This window comes from Hevea brasiliensis, chromosome 17 (genome assembly GCF_030052815.1).
Source record: "Hevea brasiliensis isolate MT/VB/25A 57/8 chromosome 17, ASM3005281v1, whole genome shotgun sequence".
Lineage (NCBI taxonomy): Eukaryota > Viridiplantae > Streptophyta > Magnoliopsida > Malpighiales > Euphorbiaceae > Hevea > Hevea brasiliensis.
Window position 1 is genome coordinate 51057319 of NC_079509.1, and position 21937 is coordinate 51079255.

At 34.4% G+C, this 21937-nt stretch overlaps 1 protein-coding gene and 1 pseudogene across 1 annotated transcript; both read right to left on the reverse strand.

Moving 5' to 3' along the window:
* Positions 1 to 1410: 1410 nt before the first annotated feature.
* On the reverse strand, positions 1411 to 2130 carry LOC110659326 (uncharacterized). The gene has a single exon (XM_058139019.1). It carries the CDS (start codon positions 2128 to 2130, stop codon positions 1411 to 1413), a length of 720 nt encoding a protein of 239 aa, XP_057995002.1.
* A 2414-nt stretch (positions 2131 to 4544) lies between these two features.
* LOC110659327 (NADH dehydrogenase [ubiquinone] iron-sulfur protein 1, mitochondrial-like) lies at positions 4545 to 21130 on the reverse strand (annotated as a pseudogene).
* Between the last annotated feature and the right edge of the window lie 807 nt (positions 21131 to 21937).

Consider the following 21937-nt stretch of genomic DNA (forward strand, 5'->3'; position numbering starts at 1 on the left):
CACTGAGTTCAAGAGTTGGTAAAATGGTATAACTTATAGACTATATTGACGCGTTATTTACATTAATACTCATCGAACTTATCATTTAATTTCATTTTATTCATATTAACTTTAACATGTTAAAATTAGATCATCTAAATTTTTACATAACTCTAACTTCCACAGTAACAACTCTAACTTCCACAGTAACGTGTTGGCTCAACTAAACTTTGTAAACTTATCGCTGCCTATTTAAGGCTTTTCAATGAATATTTGATCTTTGAGAAAAAAACAAAATAATAAATGCTGCAGTCCCTTAATGTCCATTCATTCCATAGCTAGCTATTATTACACTCCACACAAACTTTTCCTTAGCGACAATGGGGATAACATTAAGAATCTGATAAGCAAACAAAGAATTTGTTTGGCATTGAAATTAGAGGATCAAAATTACTTTGTAAAAAAAAAAATTAAATATTATCAGAAAAATCAATTTAAAAAAAATGTTCTTATGACTAACATAGTATTAAATTACATTTAAAATTGTTTTTTTAATATTCTTTAACTAATACAATTAAAAAAAATATTTTTTTCAATAACGGTTTTAATAATAATACTAAACAGGTCCTAATTCACACTTCAAGTATGTATGTCAACTAGACTTGTAGCAACTTCAATTCCTGAAAAGGTGCTAAGTTGCTAGGACCTCATTATGTAAAAGTAAATATTCTTTGCTGGCTGCAAATCAGCAAGAATGGCTACACAGTAGATCAGTAGTAGACTCTTCAATGTTGCACCATCAGGTTCCACCCTTTCTTATAGCATTTGCTTGGTTGCTTCGATCGCAAGAACATTCTGAATGCACCCAAAGAGCTGTGATCTTTGATGAAGTTCTTGTAAAGACTCCAAAACTAAGGTCAACATGATTGCAATTCCCATAAATGTCAATCAATGAAGTCGCATCCTTTTATGCCCCGACAGAGTGTGAAGCCACTTCTCATATCACCATTCAAAAGGTACCTATTTATCATGAAAGTCCAACTAAGCATGCCCTTTCATCCTCCTGTCATATTCCATTGATCATAGTATTCCATGAGATCACAATCCTCTCACAGTTCATGAATGTTTCCAGCAAAGATTTATGCTCATAGGTGTGCGAACCAGCCATGGACACCACAGCCTGAGTCTGCCCATGAATTAAACACTCCAACAAATTCAAGCAACGATAACAATTTATGTATAGTTGTCCAGGAGGCAATATTGTGATTGAAGCATGTCAAGCATATTTAGTCAACTAGGATTGCAATCACAAATTCCAATTTCAATTCCATGATCCAACCAATAAACCTTTTTTTGTCCCTAGCTTCCTAATATATATCTAGGAACAAAGGTTAATTTGTGGGTGATCACTGGTCAGTTGGCATAAGTGCCTCAATAAGGACAGAGTCGGGGCTGCTCGGTGGGCATCTGGTGGCGGCAAAGCGGACAAAGGTGGCTGGACAAAAGCCACTTAACGATGCAATCTTCATGATAAAGGTGGGAGCATGGCAGCTCAATCAGGTCATCGTCCTCTTCAAGTTCTTCCAAGCAAACAACACAAGTGACTCCAGGGTCATGAGACCGCCGATGAAACCTTCGCCTTGTTAACCCATCAATGGATGCTTTGGAAGCAGGGATTGTTCCAACGTCTTCCATCAACGGATTGCTATCATAATCATCATCATCATCCCCATCATCATCATAAGCAACTAGTTGATGGATCTGTGCTATGTATATGTCGGCAAAAATCGATACGTCGGTGCCACTACAAGCTCTCCTAACCTCAGTGCCAACAAGATTGACAACGTTTGGTGGGATTCCCATGGCAGTCATGATCTCACATTCAGGTCCTTCCTCCGATTCTCCATAATCACAGGCGGGTACATGGACAAATCTTTGCTCTCTGGGAACAGGCAATTCGGGTAGAAGGACATTAAGCGACCGCTCGTACCGCTGATAGACATCGAACCTGCGGAAAATCAGCGTTATCATTGCCGATCTGGAAAATTGGTCATTGTCTTGATTTTCCTGCGGAGAACTAAGGGAGACACGGTATCTATAACGGGTTGGATGCGGAATTTCGAATAAAGAAGAAGAGAAAAAGGTTGACATTGTTTTTCTTGGGCAGTTGAAGAAATTTGCTGATCGTTTTTCAGTGGAGTGTATATATATATAGGAGAGTATTAGGCAGGAGGCGGTCCCTAGTTCAAAATTGATTGGGTTAAGGATTCTAAAATCCTAATACTATCAGGATAGTCGGATAAGACCAATTGATTCTGAAATCCTTATTTGAATTGAGGATTAAAGTCGGCATTTGCTTTTATTACAATTTTTTGAAGATCGGTCTAATATAATTAGGATTTGCATTAAATGATAGTTTTATAAGTATTAATTTAAGGATAATAATTTACTCTTATCATACAAGGTTGGCTTAAAATAGTAGATTCTACATTAATGTTACTATATTACTCATAAATATGTATTCTGTCAATTCACCAATAACTAATGAGCATCCATTAGAGCTAATCATGGGTACCTTTTTTGATCTTTCAATAAAGAGTAGTGAGATTCCAAGTTTGAGTCTCCAAATCTCTCCATCTATACATATTTTAAAATTATTCATCTTTATAACAAGGAAAAAAAATTTTTTTATTGTATAGCTCATCAATTATTACATAATTTATTCTGTCTCTATTGAACAAAAAAAAATTGACATCCATTACATTATTATTTTTTATTGTTTTGGCATCAAACAAAATATAATATTTAATTTGAAAAGTAAATTAATCTTGAAATAAAATGTTCTTGTCATCATATGCTAAAAACTAGTTAAAAATAGAGTTGCAAACAAATTGAACTATTTGTGAGCTGCTTGAGATTCAGCTCGATAAAAACTAAACCAAGTTGAACTCAAGCTTAATTTTTAGGCTTGTTTAGGTTTGCAATATTAGGCTTATTAAAACTCGTAAGCCCGCTCATTTACAAATTCGCGAGACAGCTCTTAAGCAAACTCGTGAACATATTCATTCGTAAAAATATTTATATTAGGTATTGTATTTTATTATACTAAAAATATTATTATTTTATTTGTAAATGTTATAAAAAATAATATATTATTTAAAAATATGATATAATTAAATATATAAAATATATTTTATTAAATATAATTATTTGTAATTTAAATTTAATTTTTATTAAAATTAAGTTATTCTTTTATATGAAAACTTATCAAAACCACGTAGTTTGAACCTTATAATTCTAAAATTAAAACTAACTCTGTGAATGAATTAAGCCACTCACAAGCCACTTGAGACTCAATTTGATAAAAACTCCACCTAGATCAATTATTTTAGAGTTCATTTTCTAAACGAAGCAAACTAGAGCTTATTGATATTCAGCTTGAGCTTGAAAATTTTTTGATAATTTAAGTTTGAACTATTCAAAATTCAGCTCAAGCTCAGTTCATTTACACCCTAGGATGAAATTGTAATTTCCAATCAACTGTCCTAATTTGTAATTACAAGTAAACATTGGAACTTTGATTTATATCACTTCTTCTCCTTCGTAAATACCACTTATCCACGAATACTTATACGAGAACTCTAAATATCTTATTTCGACGACCTTGCTCAACTGAAGCATGTCCCTTCCGCTGCAAAGTCTAGCATTTTCAAAAACTTGAGTAAAACATGCTGAGGGAGTTCAAGTTTTACATGTTTACATGGGAGAAATGCTTTTACACTTGCAGGAATGTTACAATGAAACAACCAAAACCGAAAACAACTTATTGGATAGTGCTCCCAAAGTTTTGGAAGTTGCCTCACATATCTTTAGGGTTGTGCACAGTTCTCAGGGGTCCTGAACTGAATCGAAGAACAACACCGAATCAAAGTAATTTTAATACTTTAGTTTGGCTCTGGTTCTTCACTAAGAACCAAACCAGATATTTTCTTAATAATTTTAAGTATAAATACATTAAATTATCTTATAATTCTTAATTGTAAATTTACTATTATATTATATACATATTAATTCATAATTATATTTGTATCTTATAGTTTAATATTATATAGCTAATAAATAGTTAAAATGTATATTTTTAATATGCTTATACTATTATATTATTTAGTATATTTAATTCTAAATTACATGTGCACCTTATAGTTAAATATTATACAATCTAAAAAAAGCTAAAAGATATATCATATAATATATTATGTATTAATAATCGAATCTAAAACTTAAATGCTAATTCAAATATGACTTTTTAAGGAAATAATTATATAAAATTATTTCAAGAATTGAACTGGAATCGTACCGAACTGAATAGAAACCGAAGAATTGAGAATTGTAGTGAATCAAAACTAAAATAATAAAGAATCGAATTGAAACGTTATTAAAATTCAGTTTGATTTCAGTTCCTAGGCAGACCTCGAACCGAACCAAAACCGCACACCCTTATGTACCTTAATGAAGATTTAAAGAGAAGTCAATCTGTAATTTTATTAGTAAGATTAAACCAACACTTATTTCTTTAATAGCAATGCACTGCATTGTGCCATTATCTTTGATGCCTTGGTAATGGAATCAGTCATGCAAAAATTCTCTATGGCAGCCTTAAATAGAGCAGAACTGATATTCTGAGTGCATTCTAGCTTCGATGAAGCCTCAAATGTAGTGGGCTCTCTCTTATCCATGCTCAAGAGGTTTGGTGCTGCATTTTTTATCCGGGATCGGATGCGCCCAATTGTATCATAAGGCAAGTGCACCCTTACAACTTTAGAAAGCCCGAATTATCTACCAAGCATCCCTAGCATCACTAACTATTGGAACTGCTGGCAAAGTCTATTGTGTGCATCATTTTGTATTTTTGCAAGTCCGCTTCTTTTCAGTGAATGCTGCTTCTGGCAAAATGACAATTGCATGATACACCCCATGATCGCCATGGTGCCCCTGATAAACCACAATGGCATCCTTCGATGGCTTGTCCAAGTTCACATCATCAGCACCGATCAAATACACAAACTTGGTAGACTCAATGCTTTTACTGGATTTTAGTACAAGTCCAAGGTCAAACGCAGCCGCTTGGGCAACATTGAGAAGCAAAACATTAAACCCATTCCAGTCAGGTCTCACAATGTTCCCCTTTTTCACAAAGGCCTCGACAGTAGTAAAAATTGCATCCTTGTCTGGCCTCTCCAAGATTCCAACACCAACAATGACTACTTGGTTTTTGGCATTCAAGATTGTCGAGAAAAAGGAATGATGGCCCACAACTATTTCAACTAGAGTTTGAGGGCCAATACCAAGATGCTCACAATCATAATTGAAATTAGGAATGGTAACGGGTCGTGTTTTTGTGGGTACTCGATCTGACTGAACTCTAATAGGACGGGTTTGGGTAGTATATAATCGGATTTGGAACAGGTTCAGGTTTGAAATCTAATACCCGTGACGAGTTCGGATTTTATATGTTAGGTATCCATTACCTGAAGCTGTTTATATAAATATTTAATTAAATATAAAATATATGTTTTTTTAATAATATTTATAAATATTTATATATTTTATTTTATATAAAATAAAATTGAAATATTTTATGAAATTATTAAATTTTTTAAATATAAATTATTAATAAAAATAATTTTTTTATATAGATTATTAATTAAATATATAAAATTAAACGGGTTCGGGTATTTTTCAGGTAATAACAATCGGATTTGGAACAGGTTTGGGTAGTTGGGAATAAATTTTAATTGGGTTTGGGATGGGTTCGGTTTTTGAGAATATTAATCGGGTTCAGGTTCATGTAGGGTGATTTTCATGGATACCCTATCCATTGCCATCCCTAATTGAAATCAGTGGGAGGGCCAATATAACCAACCTTAGCATTGGTTGCATGAATTGTCTTGCGAATTCTGGCATCTACCATTGCAGCTTCTACCCTTGGCTGGCAATTCATTAGAAATGATGAGATCATGTAACCCATACTCATCTTAAAAAGTATCCATATATTGTAAGAAAATTATGTACAATTCCACTATTGCACCTCAAATTCTCAAACAAAATATACTATAAAGCAAGCCTCATACAAACAACATATAGATTCCCAATTGAGAGCTAAAAACAAAGAGATAAAGAACCACAAATATAAAAAGAAGGCAACTAAAATCCAAGTGTTTGGTAAAGGATAAAACTGGATAGTACATTAGTGGAGTACCCATCAAAAGGAAAACAATTGCATTCTCAAGCCTACTAATGTTGGTATTCATTATATATCCGGATCGTAAATTAGCATTTAGGCTTGAGCCATTTCCTTCACCCCACCCCCTGCCCCCGCGCCGCCCCCCCACCCCAACCCACATTATTTGAACCCATTTTTTTAAGAAACTTTCAGCGCCATCATGAATTTAGCATCAAACAGCTTACCAGCTACTCTAACAATTTCCTATGGTTTCATTTGATGTATAACCTCTGGAACTACAGCTAAGGCATCACACCAGCTCACAGCCTTGAAAAGCCCATAAGCTCCATGAATCATAGGATCATTTGGCCTCTGCCTCTTCAAACCATCGTAAAAGAACCTAGTCTTATGTGATATCCATTCTTCATTTATGTCCAGAAGTAGGCCAATCCAACAGGAGGAACAAATGAACTTGTATTAGAGATGTTTAAACAAATAAAAAAGACATCTGAAATTATTTAAATATTTTTATCTTTCATCCTATTAATCCATTCCAATTCAGGATATATATATATATATATATATGCACCTAAAAAGCTTCACTGCCTCAAAAAACAAAACATTCAATAGCATATGTAACTGTAAATCATAAAAACGATAATTCCCACTGAATAGCACCTCTCTTACTCTTTGAATGGCAAAACAAATAACGGATTAATGGATACTGTTGTGTCATAATAATTTAACTGAGGATATCTTGACAACTCCAAAAGACAGATACATCCAAGTTAACTAAACCAGCCCATAATAGTTTAATTAATCAACACGACAAAGTTTTGTCAATAGCATAATGCTGCTCACGAGTGACATCACCGTACAAGAATTTGATAAGAGACTGAAATTTTATTTTTTATCCAAACATACGACAAACCAGTTTCTTCTCCTCCATAGAAGAGAAAACATTAGACAAAAAACTAAGTCCTCTCATTGCACGAGACAAATTACATTTAGAAGACAGTGATTGGATGCTTTGACTAAAACTATCTAAGAAATAACAAAAATAATGTGAAGTGCAAACTTACTCAAACACACCTCATTTAATCGCAGAAGGATGCGCATGACTAGGGGTGAGCATTCAATTCAAACCGAACCGAATCGAACCGAATTATATTACCAAAATCGAATTACTATATTTTAGGAACCGAACCAAACAGAAATAAATGAAAAATCGAATCGAACCGAACTGCTTTATTTCGGCTCGGTTCAAACTGATCGGTTCAGAATTTTGCTTATTTTTTAATTTAGACTTAATTTTCAAGTTATTTGGTTTGATTTTAACCTTAGTTTAGACCTAATAACCATTAATCAATAAAATTAAGCAATTTATATATATATATAATTCATAAATTCACCATAAAAATAAATTAAATCAAAAATAAAAAATACTATTCGGTTCGGTTCAGTTCAAACCATTTTTTTTCTCCAAAACCGAACCAAACCAAAATAACAGAAATTTTTAAAATATAAAACCGAATCAAACCGAATTATATAAAAAATCGAACCGAATTAAGGTGGTTCAATTTGGTTTTTTGGTTTAAACCGAATAGTGCTGTAACACCCCTATATTCGGTAGTGCATTCTACTGTTCCGGTGACCAGTGTCTGTCCGAACAGCTAGAATGTCTGGAACTACACTTAAATGTTAGTGAGGAGACATAAAATGATGAAATACATGGTAAGAAAAACAAAAAAAAAAAGAGCAATGAAATGCAATTAGGTTAAACGAGCCAGAAACCGTAGCAATGGGTGACCGCACCGGGAAATTGCAGCGATGATCGTTGACTAGCCCTGGACCGCGGAGAACCCTGAGAAATATTTTTGAGACTTAAATAAATATCTATTGAGATATAATTGACTTAGAAAATGTAAAAGAAAAATTTGTAAGTCAGTATAAATAAAAACGAAAATTTAAGAAATCGGCGGGTCAAGAATTTAATCGGTAGCACTGAAAAATTTGAAATGCAAACCGAAAAGGGGCATTTTGGTCATTTGACACCTAGAGTGAACTTTTGACCTAAATTTCCATTAAAAATAAGTAATATTAAATTTTAAAAATCACATGAAAAATGAAATTATGTATAAAAATATAATTAGGGAAAAATTAGAGGTGCTGAGTGGAAATATTAAAACTTGACTATTTAATTAATTAAACTAAGGATGAGTGGAGGTATAAAAGCACTAAGGGACATGTGTATGTCCACTAAGCACTTCATCTTCAACCTTCATCTTCTTCATGCTGAATTGAGTTCCCTTAAATCCTCCATGGCCGAAATTGCAAAAGCTTCCTAACCTCCACCATTTTCAACTCAAACCCCAAAGCTCACTTCACTAATTTTGATCCCCACATCACAAGGAAGAAATTGATGGTAATTTGAAGAGGAATAGGTGAAGATTTAACAAGCTCCAAAAAGAGGTAAGTGTCCATTTTCTCCCCTTTCTTAAGTAGAGTTTGTATTAGGGTGGAGATGAGTAATTTGGTAAAGAAATTTTGAGGATTTGATGAGTTATTGAACTATTCAATTTTGGGCAGCCATGGAAGTGGAAGTTATTGAGTTATTCTTATATAAATTTCATGGGAATTAAGAATGATTAAACTAATTTGAAGAGTTAGTGAATTAATATCATGTATATATGTGATTAAACGTGTGAATTGGGGATTTGCATAAAGTAGTGAAGGCCTTGGCAAATTGCAATTTTCGACAGCCTTAAATTCCATGGAAGAATGTTAATTTCAAGAATGTGAATATTAATTCAATGTGTTGATACATTAGTGGAAGTACATGGTGAAAATTGCTAGTTGAATTCTTATGTATTAGTTAGTTATTTCACATATATTAGGTTGGTTTTGACTTGTTCACTTGGGGTTGTAATATGTGTATTGAGCACTTGTATATTTTGCCCAAATTGACCATAATGTGATGTGATGAATGGTTATGGTTTGGTACAAATCCAGAATGAGGTAGAGGAAGTGAAATTATAACAAGTTGTATGTGCATTGGTTGGGGTATGAAAATTGTGTTTAGATGCAGTATACATTTTAAGCCCTAAGTGGAAAATGGTGACCTCAATTGGTATAAGGCCAATTAGAGGTATTTTGGGACATCCAAACTTTCATTTTTCAAGAAGAAACCCTACCCAAATTTTGTTCATAGGTTGGTCAAATTTTGGCTTGAATACAGGCAGCTTGCTGGATTAGGCTCAGAATTGACCATATGAACAGTATGTGTTCAAATGGCCATAACTTGCCCTAGGAAGGTCAGAATGACCTGAATTTGAACCATTGAAAAGCTTAGACATAGAGGAACACTTTTCATGAAGACCACTTGACCCAGTTTTGCCTTTTACCAAGTCAAACTGTTAGCACAAGTTGGGTCACCAAAACTGTCAATCCAGAAATTGACCAAAGCATTGTTCCATTGGTATGTTTGACCAGTTTTGGCAAAAATGCCATAACTTAGTCTCCAAAGCTGAAATTTGAGTAAAACTAGTGCCAAAGGTTTTATAAGATAAAGCATAACAATTTTTATGTTTTGACCAAGCTCCAGAACCCATTGCATCCTAGGGAAAATATTAGCCAAAATTAGGAATTGAAATCTGGAAAATGTTAAGTTGAACCCAGAATGCCATTGATACCCATGTGCTCATTTGGCCATAGCTCCCACTAGGAAATTCCATTTGAGATGTGCCAATATGATCTAGAAACATGATATTTAGGGCTACAACATTGATTCAGACACCTTTGCCAAATTCTAAGTGTAAAGACCCTAAAAAGAGGGTCAAACATACTGTCCTGAAGTTTAACTATTGCCTTTATAGGATTAAGAGTCAAGGTCAATACATTGACCATAACTCACTATACCAAGCTTGAAAAATTATGAAATTGTACCTAGGAGTCCCTAAGACATAAAGGAACATATCTTATGAAGGAACCTAAGTCTAAAAATGATCTTAAATGTGACCTAATCCAGAATTGCAACTTTGCAAACCTAGAATTTGACCATATGAACAGTAGCCATTCAACTCGCCATAACTCACTCAAAACAGGTCCAAATAACCTAAAATTTATACCGTTGAAAAGTTTAGACATAGAGCTACAACTCTTATGAAGACACTGAAGCCCAGAAATGACCAGAACTAAGTCGAAATGCTTGCCCAAGTTAGGGTACCAAATCTGCTAAAATTGAATTTGACCTAAATTTGACCTAACTTTACATTAAAAAATGCAATATGTCCAGCTTTAGTAAATTGACCATATCTTGGTCTATATAACTCAGAATGACTTGAAATCAGAGGTAAAAATTCAATAAGACATAAACCTACAAATTTGCTCTTTTGACTAGAACCTAAAAGCCAAGGAAAACAAGACAATTAGCTAGATCAATCTAGCATATAAAATTTGAAAATTTACCATTACTATACAATAAAGCCTTAGAAATAAAATTGGCAATAAATGCCAACTTGTGAGAATTTTAAAATGTACTATATTGGCAACATATTGGAATTATTATGAGATGTGATACTGAAACACTGAAAATTGTGTGTTTCTGTTAAAAAGGATATTGAGAAGCATAAGGAACATTGAGTCAAGGCCTAGAGGCTACTCAAATCAGGTCTGTGCACAATACTTTTTATATTCACTGCTTTTACTAGAAAATTTATTTGGAGAAATGAGTTGTGAATAACTTTTGATTGTTTTGGCTTTGGGAATTTTATTTGGAAATTATTGTGTTGCCTACTTTGTAAATGGAAATTTTGAGATAAAATGTAATTTGTGGTTTGTATGAAGTATTTAAATATTGTGATTTGAAATTATTTTTTATTCACACTTGGCATGGCAATATCACTATGTTCCTCCTCCATTTATGGGGTGAGTATGACTATATTCCTCCCTCTTTGACTTGCCAGTCTGAAGTGAGTATAGATGAGTGCTCATTATCTAGCTAGCCACCTCCCTCATTGATTTCGATTAGTGGGGTGAGTATGCCTTGTCGTGGTGTACAACACAGCATGTTTGGAAAATTTTGTGTCATGACCTAAGTTGTGTTATTGATTGGTAACACTGTGTTTATTAAATTGTTTGATCAAATTTGTGTTATATGAGCTTTGAAAATTGTGACATGAAATTTTGAATCATTTGAATTGTGAATTGTCAATAAATGTTTTATATACAGCATTTTAAATTTTTATTGTGCACCACTAAGTAAATTTCACTCAGCGATAGCTTTTTCATTGCTGTCACTGGTAGACAGATAGATAAAGCAGCAAAGTAGGCTGCTTGTGACTTCGCTTTGGGATTTTGCCGGGTATATTGAGTATACCACTTCCTTGTAAATATTATTGTAATGTATGTGAACTGTATGTATATATTGTACTTGGTCTTGAGCAGTTGTAAAATAAAGTTGTAAATTATTTTGGCCTGTCAAAATGTTGTATTACAATTCTCTTATTTCGGCTTTTGAAATACTCAGTTATTTTGCACTTTATTTTTGGAATTGTTGAATTTGAGTTTGACTTTTGTTGTGAAAATTGATTTGAGTTGAGCTATTATTGGAGTTGGGGATTGAAACAATTATATTGGAAGTGCTTTTTTATAGGTTTTTGAAGAACTGTTTTCATAAAATACAGACGGCACTCTGCCAAAATTTTTTTAAAATTTGTGACTATTTCAGACCTAATGTGTGATTTAACTTTGATTAAAAAGTTTTAACACCTGTCAAAAGTGCTCACCACTTTAAAAAGAAGTAAGAAATTATATAAGATCCCTTGTAGTGTATTTAATGGGTTATCAGTAGGCAAAGTTTGATAATTCATTATGTATACTATGGGATCATGTTATGCCTTATGGAAGGGTAAGGTGTGACATGTTTTAGTGGTATCAGAGCAAGTTTTTAAATTCTGTTTTGACCTATAATTTAAATATTTTTCCTTCATAGTACAACTGCTTAATGTCATGGTTTGATACATACAGTACATTACATTATAAATATGAGCTAACGGAGGGCAATCTCCTTGTGTTATTGGTTCAGGAGATACAGTACCCTCTAATTGACTATGGAAGAAGGGGATCGTTTAGTCAATCAATCAGTAGAGGCTGAGGTACAAGGGGAAGCCCCAGCCCTTTAAAATGTGAGTGGATCAGCTGTACCAAACCCCTCAATACCGCAGTTTCCTACTCAATTTGCTCAGCAGGTGGCTGCGATGTTCTAACAGATGGCTGGTGACATGCCCACTCAAGCCCCACTGCAGACACCAGTAGTACAATCACAGCCTTCAGCTAGACAGTATGACAAGCTGATTGAGTATCGGGCTACTGAGTTCAAAGGGACAGTGTATCCGCTAGAGGCAGAACAATGGTTAGAAAGGATGGAAAGAGTTTTTAGGAAACTGTACTGCACTGATGACCTGAAGTTTGAATACTCAGTCTCACTTCTATAGGGGGATGCATATGACTAGTGAAAAACCATTCCCCACAGTTTGGTGGAACCCCCAGTGCTGACATGGGATGACTTTCTCAGAGAGTTCAGATAAAAATATGTCCCAGATGCCTATGTGGACCAGAAACTATAGGAGTTCTTAAGCCTGAAGCTAGGGAACAGAACAGTGGCAGAATATGAGAGAAACTTCTCTCGATTAAGTCATTATGCAGGAAGCCTGCTTACCACTCCTAGAGACAGATGTAAACGTTTTGAGGCCGAGTTAAGGCCTAATCTGAGAATGCAAGTTGTGGGCTTCAGACACCAAAATTTCTCAGAGCTAATATCGCAAGCTCTGGAACTGGAAAGAATTGAGAATGAAGAAACAGTTAAAAAGGGTACAGAAGAAAAAGAGAAAATTGGAAAGACTACTGATCAAGTTCCTGATAGTGGGTTAGGAAAGAGAAAGCACTTTAGAGGATCTAGCTCACGCGAATCGGCAGAGATAGATCTTTTGGACAGAAACCACCTCGATCTAGTTAGCAAACTCAGCAAAGACCCAGAAATGCGCTGTCGGATCGACTTTGTGAAACTTGTGGTAAACCACATCGTGAGGTATGTTATAGAGCCATAGGAGCATGTTTTAATTGTGGAGGGACTGGTCATTTTGCTAAGGATTGTATAAATCCATGCCGTTCTGGATCATTTACTACACCAGAGGGATCAGTCCAAGTTTCTACCCCAAAGAGTTCACCATCAGTTAGTAGAGGCAGAGGTAGAGGTAGGGGTAGTACACCTGGAAGTCAGAGTACTGTGAATCAGCCAAAACAAGGTGATGCTTTAGCTAGAGTATATACTATACGGCTGAGGAAAGAGGCTGAGACTTCTGACATTATTGCTGGTACTTTCTCAATTTTTAACTAAGATATATATATGTATTGTTTGACCCAGGGTCTGCATACTTTTACGTTAGTGCCAACATTGTTTGCCTTCCTTCTGTCCCTCGTATAAAAATAAATTTTGATATGTTAGTGACTAGTCTTTTTGAAATTAGTTTTGGAAGAGTTTGCTAGCGAAAGACATTTTCTAGAATACGATAAATTATTGAAAATCGATAGATAAAAGAGTTACGGAAGTAAAAATTTGAATAGTTGGTTCAGATGTAACAAAGAAATGTCACGAAAATTAGCAAGATTATTGACTAGAATGGTCAAAGGACCCATGACTAGATAAATAATTCTAATATGACCACAATGGTCATTCAATAAAGAAACATGAATTGAAATATTAGACAGAACGATAGTAAGAGAAGATTAGTGTTATACGAACAAATTAAACGTTGTATTAGATTGTTAAAAGTCTTACACAAACTTAAAGGAAAGAAGATTATACGATTCTATAGAAAGGAGAAAAACTAAGTTCTCACTCCATAGGATCACAGAAGGTCCTAGAAAGAGTGGATTCATTAGCACACAAAATTGCTTACCTCTAAAAAGGTGAAATGAATTTAAATTCAATGTATGATGGGGAAACTCATAAAGATCTTAGTATATGAGGTGAAGCAGCTGAGAAATAAATGCATACATTTGGTTAAGGTGTTATGGACCATCATACAGGCCAGGAAGTTACTTAGGAACGAGAGGAGGATATGAGGAGGCAACACCCACAGTTGTTTAGAGACTAAAATCACATAAAATTTCGAGATGAAATTTATTTTAAGGGGGGGAGAATTGTAACACCCCTATATTCGGTAGTGTGTTCTACTGTTCCGGTGACTGGTGTCTGTCCGGACAGCTAGAATACCTGGAATTACACTTAAATGTTAGTGAGGAGACATAAAATGATGAAATGCGTGGTAAGAAAAACAAAGGAAAAATAAGAGCAATGAAATGTAATTAGGTTAAAAGAGCCAGAAACCGTAGTGATGGGTGACCGCACCAGGAAGTTACGGCGAGGACCGTTGACTAGCCTTGGGTCGCGAAGAACCCTGGGAAATATTTTTGAGACTTAAATAAACATCTATTGAGGTATAATTGACTTAGAAAATGTCAAAGAAAAATTAGTAAGTCATTATAAATAAAAATGAAAATTTAAGAAATCGTGGATCAAGGATTTAATCGGTACGACTAAAAAATTTGAAATGCAAACTGAAAAGGGGCATTTTGGTCATTTGACACCTAGAGTGGACTTTTGACCTAAATGTCCATTAAAAATAAGTAATATTAAAATTTAAAAATCACATGAAAAATGAAATTATGTATAAAAATGTAATTAGGGAAAAATTAGAGGTGCTAAGTAGAAATATTAAAACTTGACTATTTAATTAATTAAACTAAGGATAAGTGGAGGTATAAAAGCACTAAGGGACATGTGTATGTCCAGTAAGCACTTCATCTTCAGCCTTCATCTTCTCCATGCCGAATTGAGTTCCCTTAAATCCTCCATGCCCGAAATTGTAAAAGCTTCCTAACCTCCACCATTTTCAACTCAAACCCCAAAGCTCACTTCACTAATTTTGATCCCCACATCACAAGGAAGAAATTGATGGTAATTTGAAGAGGAATAGGTGAAGATTTAACAAGCTCCAAAAAGAGGTAAGTGTCCATTTTCTCCCCTTTCTTAAGTAGAGTTTGTATTAGGGTGGAGATGAGTAATTTGGTAAAGAAATTTTAAGGATTTGATGAGTTATTGAACTATTCAATTTTGGGCAGCCATGGAAGTGGAAGTTATTGAGTTATTCTTATATAAATTTCATGGGAATTAAGAATGATTAAACTAATTTGAAGAGTTAGTGAATTAATATCATGTATATATGTGATTAAACATGTGAATTGGGGATTTGCATGAAGTAGTGAAGGCCTAGGCAAATTGCAATTTTCGACAGCCTTAAATTCCATGGAAGAATGTTAATTTCAAGAATGTGAATATTAATTCAATGTGTTGATACATTAGTGGAAGTACATGGTGAAAATTGCTAGTTGAATTCTTATGTATTAGTTAGTTATTTCACATATATTAGGTTGGTTTTGACTTGTTCACTTTGGGTTGTAATATGTGTATTGAGCACTTGTATATTTTGCCCAAATTGACCATAATGTGATGTGATGAATGGTTATGGTTTGGTACAAATCCAGAATGAGGTAGAGGAAGTGAAATTATAACAAGTTGTATGTGCATTGGTTGGGGTATGAAAATTATGTTTAGATGCAGTATACATTTTAAGCCCTAAGTGGAAAATGGTGACCCCAATTGGTATAAGGCCAATTAGAGGTATTTTGGGACATCCAAACCTTCATTTTTCAAGGAGAAACCCTACCCAAATTTTGTTCATAGGTTGGTCAAATTTTGGCTTGAATACGGGTACCTTGCTGGATTAGGCTCAGAATTGACCATATGAACAGTATGTGTTCATATGGCCATAACTTGCCCTAGGAAGGTCAGAATGACCTGAATTTGAACCATTGAAAAGCTTAGACATAGAGGAACACTTTTCATGATGACCACTTGACCCAGTTTTGCCTTTAACCAAGTCAAACTGTTAGCACAAGTTGGGTCACCAAAACTGTCAATCCAGAAATTGACCAAAGCATTGTTCCATTGGTATGTTTGACCAGTTTTAGCAAAAATGCCATAACTTAGTCTCCAAAGCTGAAATTTGAGTAAAACTAGTGCCAAAAGTTTTATAAGATAAAGCATAACAATTTTTATGTTTTGACCAAGCTCCAGAACCCATTGTATCCTAGGAAAAATATTAGCCAAAATTAGGAATTGAAATCTGGAAAATGTTAAGTTGAACCCAGAATGCCATTGATACCCGTGTGCTCATATGGCCATAGCTCCCACTAGGAAATTCCATTTGAGATGTGCCAATATGATCTAGAAACATGATATTTAGGGCTACAAAATTGATTCAGACACCTTTGCCAAATTCTAAGTGTAAAGACCCTAGAAAGAGGATGAAACATACTGCCCTGAAGTTTGACTATTGCCTTTATAGGATTAAGAGTCTAGGTCAATTCATTGACCATAACTCACTAGACCAAGCTTGGAAAATTATGAAATTGTACCTGAGGGTCCCTAAGACATAGGGGAACATATCTTATGGAGGAACCTAAGTCTAAAAATGATCTTAAATGTGACCTAATCCAGAATTGCAACTTTGCAAACCCAGAATTTGACCATATGAACAGTAGCCATTCAACTGGCCATAACTCACTCAAAACGGGTCCAAATGACCTGAAATTTATACCGTTGGAAAGTTTAGACATAGAGCTACAACTCTTATGAAGACATTGAAGCCCAGAAATGACCAGAACTAAGTCGAAATGCTTGCTCAAGTTAGGGTTCCAAATCTGCCAGAATTGAATTTGACCTAAAATTGACCTAACTTTACATTAAAAAATGCAATATGTCCAGCTTTAGTAAATTGACCATATCTTGGTCTATACAACTCAGAATGACTTGAAATCAGTGGCAAAAATTCAATAAGACATAGACCTACAAATTTGCTCTTTTGACTAGAACCTGAAAACCAAGGAAAACAAGACAATTAGCTAGATCAATCTAGCATATAAAATTTGGAAATTTACCATTACTATACAATAAAGCCTTAGAAATAAAATTGGCAATAAATGCCAACTTGTGAGAATTGTAAAATGTACTATATTGGTAACATATTGGAATTATTATGAGATGTGATACTGAAACACTGTAAATTGTGTGTTTCTGTTAAAAAGGATATTGAGAAGCATAAGGAACATTGAGTCAAGGCCTAGAGGCGACTCAAATCAGGTCTGTGCACAATACTTTTTATATTCACTGCTTTTACTAGAAAATTTATTTAGAGAAATGAGTTATGAATAACTTTTGATTGTTTTGGCTTTGGAAATTTTATTTGGAAATTATTGTGTTGCCTACTTTGTAAATGGAAATTTTGAGATAAAATGTGATTTGTGGTTTGTAAGAAATATTTAAATATTGTGATTTGAAATTATTTTTGATTCACACTTGGCATGGCAATATCACTATATTCCTCCACCATTTATGAGGTGAGTATGACTATATTCCTCCCTCTCTGACTTGCCAGTTTGAGATGAGTTTAGATGAGTGCTCATTATCTAGCTAGTCACCTCCCTCATTGATTTTGATTAGTGGGGTGAGTATGCCTTGTCGTGGTGTACAACACGGTATGTTTGGAAAATTTTGTGTCATGACCTAAGTTGTGTTATTGATTGGTAACACTGTGTTTATTAAATTATTTGATCAAATTTGTGTTATATGAGCTTTGAAAATTGTGACATGAAATTTTGAATCATTTGAATTGTGAATTATCAATAAATGTTTTATATACTACATTTTAAATTTTTATTGTGCACCACTAAGTAAATTTTACTCAGCGATAGCTTTTTCATTGCTGTCGCTGGTAGACAGATGGATAAAGCAGCAGAGTAAGCTGCTTGTGACTTCGCTTTGGGATTTTGCCGGGTATATTGAGTATACCACTTCCTTGTAAATATTATTGTCATGTATGTGAACTGTATGTATATATTGTACTTGGTCTTGAGCAGTTGTAAAATAAAGTTGTAAATTATTTTGGCCTGTCAAAATGTTGTATTACAATTCTCTTATTTCGGCTTTTGAAATACTCAGTTATTTTGCACTTTATTTTTGGAATTGCTGAATTTGAGTTTGACTTGTGTTGTGAAAATTGATTTGAGTTGAGCTATTATTGGAGTTGGGGATTGGAACAAATATATAGGAAGTGCTTTTTTATAGGTTTTTGAAGAATTATTTTCACATAATACAGACGGCACTCTGCCGAAATTTTTTTAAAATTTGTGGCTATTTCAGATCTAATGTGTGATTTAACTTTGATTAAAAAGTTTTAAAACCCGCCAAAAGTGCTCACCACTTTAAAAAGAAGTAAGAAATTGTATAAAATCCCTTGTAGTGTATTTAATGGGTTATCAGTAGGTGACGTTTGGTAATTCATTATGTATACTATGTGATCATATTATGCCTTATGGAAGGGTAAGGTGTGACAAGTGCTCACCCCTACGCATGACCTCTGGACCTTTACTATCAATCCGAATATTGGATCCAACTGCATCAGTAACATCAATGCTCTTGTCCCTTTCAACTCCTAATTTCGAGCTTTAAATGCGAAAGGTTTTGAGATAAGGGCTCCAACAGGACATAAATCTATCACATTTCCAAAAAGTTCACTTGTCATGAGCTTTTCAACATAAGTCCCAATTTCCTATCCACTGCCACGACCTAACATGCCAAGGTCCTGAACCCTAGCAATTTCTATTGCAAACTTGATGCACCTGTTACACCAAAAAATAAAAACAAATGTGCTTAGTTAGAAGCTTCTTAAGTGTGTTACAAGACTAGAACTAAGTTGCACCAACATTATTCAAATCCAAAGTCACAAATATTTCCTATTACTCTGTACCAAAGAATATTACTAATATGTTTCTTTAGATATGTCAAATATTAAGTTTTCTCATAAAGAAAAACATAAAGTCGCCCTATACATTCCCTCAGGAAATGCAAAAACATTACATTTGAGCAAAAGAGATCAAAGACAATTTCAACATCTACCAAGATATAAATCAAGAGTAGGCCATAATTACATTATTCACAGTAAAAAATTGATTGATACATGATATAACATACCACATGACCCAAGCAATCAACATAATATCTAATGCCTAATTAATTAACAAATCTTGATCAAATGTTAAATTTAAACATAATAACAACAAAGCATGTTATCTAAAATACAAGTAAATTTGTTTGTTAGAAAATACAAGCCTGAAATAAATAAAACAAAACCATTCAAAGCATGGAATCCAGATAAATAAAGCCAATCAATGACAAACTAAGACTTGATGAGAAAAGTCGAGCCAAAGCACTCCAAGTAACACTCGGACTTTTGTCTTTTGAAAAATCATAAGTATTTATTTACTAGGATACTTAGATGTTGGTTCTTTGAGTTAAATCCCAAGTATTTTATTTGCTAGGTTACTCGGACTTAGGTCGTTAAGTTAAATCCTAAGTATTTTATTTATTAGATTACTCGGACGTTGCTCGTTAGAAAAATCCTAAGTATTTTATTCACTACGTTACTCGGATATTGCTCCTTAGAAAAACCCCAAGTATTTTATTCACTACGTTACTTGGATATTGCTCCTTAGAAAAACCCCAAGTATTTTATTTGTTGGATTACTTAAACTTTGGTCCTTAAGTTAAATACTAGGTCTTTTATTTAGTAAATTACTTAGAAGTTGCTCCTTAGAAAAACCCAGGTATTTTATTTTCTGGGTTACTCGAACTTTGGTCCTTAAGTTGAACCCTAAGTATTTTATTTACTGGGTTACTTGGACGTTACTTCTTAGGAAAAAATACCAAGCTTTTATTGGGTTACTTGGACGTTGATGCTTAAAAAAATTTCTAAGTATTTTATTTATTGGGTTACTTGGACGCTCAGATATTTATATTTTCAAAGTAGCACTGTTACTATCCAAACATGCTCATAAATCACAAAACATTATCAAAGAGACTTAGAGGCAAAAACTATTCATTTCATTCAAAATAAAAAAGGGATTACATAAATTCAACTTTCAGAGGAGCTCTTGTTTCCCCATTGGGAGGAGGGATATTACCACCATCTACGCCTACCCCCTACCCCCACCCCCCCTCCTTCACCCTCTCCTTCTTCCTCCTCTTCCCTCTCCTTAAAAAAATTAGCCTAACCAGGAACGATCTCCTTGATCCAGTCAAAATCAACACCCAGTTGAGTCTTTAAGAGCTTTGAAACAATGGTCATTTGTAAAGTAATGTACCAGTTGACCAACCTTTCATCTAAAAACTTAACTTTTGTTTCCAGCTACTATATTTGGGTGTTTGCTCATCCTAGCTTCACTTGATGGTTGTCATTTATGGTTTCTAGCTCATCAGTTAGCTCAGCCACCCTTCTATCATAACGTTCCAAGTTAGACTTTCATCTTTTAATTTGATCATCCCTCTCTTCCACAACAATCTCTAAAGTGCTACACTCAGTTTGCAACTCACCATACCCGTTACGGAGAGCTTGAAGGCATTCTTGAACAAGGTTATTAGTGGTAACAACCTCCAGACTTAGACTCATCACATGAAGGAGCTTACAGTCTCCCTCAGACAAGTGGTGCTCTCCCAAAATATCAGGTGGTGCTCTCCCAAAATGTCATGAATCTTATCTCTCATGAGTCAACTAGCCAACATACCAACTTTGGAAGCTCCTTGGACAACTTTTCTTCCTTGGCAGTTATAGCGAGGGGACACATGCCCAAATCTAGATGGTCCGTAGGATTGGTTATCATAGCTTGACCTCTATCATTTCCTACCTCAATAGCCACTGATAGAGTCGTTGGCCTTTCCATTATTGGCCGAGATGTTTCCTCTTTAGTCATTAGTCCTTCTCAGGGAGGAGTAATCAAGTCAAAAGAGTCTTCCATGGTGCCTTGAGATAACTCAGGAATGCCAATACTCATTAGAATATGGAAAAGAAAGGAAGAAAGGAGAAACAAAGAGGTTTACCATAATAATGACAATAAAAATAGGGGTCTCTAATGATAGCTAGCCAAAACTCCAACAAGCACAAGAAGGCAAAGCAGAGAAAAGGAATGTGGAAGAAAAATAAAAGATGCAAAAAAAGAAAAAGGCTTTGGACTCTCAATATATATAGCAGAGATAATAAATGACAATATCCTCGAAATGATAAAACGAGATGCTTGGAGTACCATGCTACAATAATTATTATGCGAATATCCAAATGGTAGATCATATCAAGTCTTTCCACCTTTCACTAGTCAATTGATGCCACCTAAGCAGATAGTACAGCAGACATTTCATCGTAAAAAGAAGAATTATTTTGGAAGGATACCGTGCCTAAAATACTTGGATATTCATGGAGAGAATAATGATGCTACAATTACCAAAATAGTAACGAATAACAAGTAACCATGGGATACTCGAACACCCAAACCAACTAACCATGGGATACTCATACTCGCCCAACTGTACGCATAATACTCGGATCACTTTACAAGATAAGGATCATAAGATATCCATCAAGACTCTCAAACAAGATGGACTCCTAGTCCCACTCAACTACTAACTCCTAATCTTAGCAGGTATCTACATTGAAGCCTATATAAGGGCTTTCAGGTATGTGTGCTAATTAATGAATCCTATCCTTTCATAGTCTAGTTCCCATT

Bases quoted from the DNA above. Each gene is read 5' to 3' on its own strand.
- LOC110659326 (XM_058139019.1), bottom strand. From the start codon at position 2,130: ATGTCAACCTTTTTCTCTTCTTCTTTATTCGAAATTCCGCATCCAACC.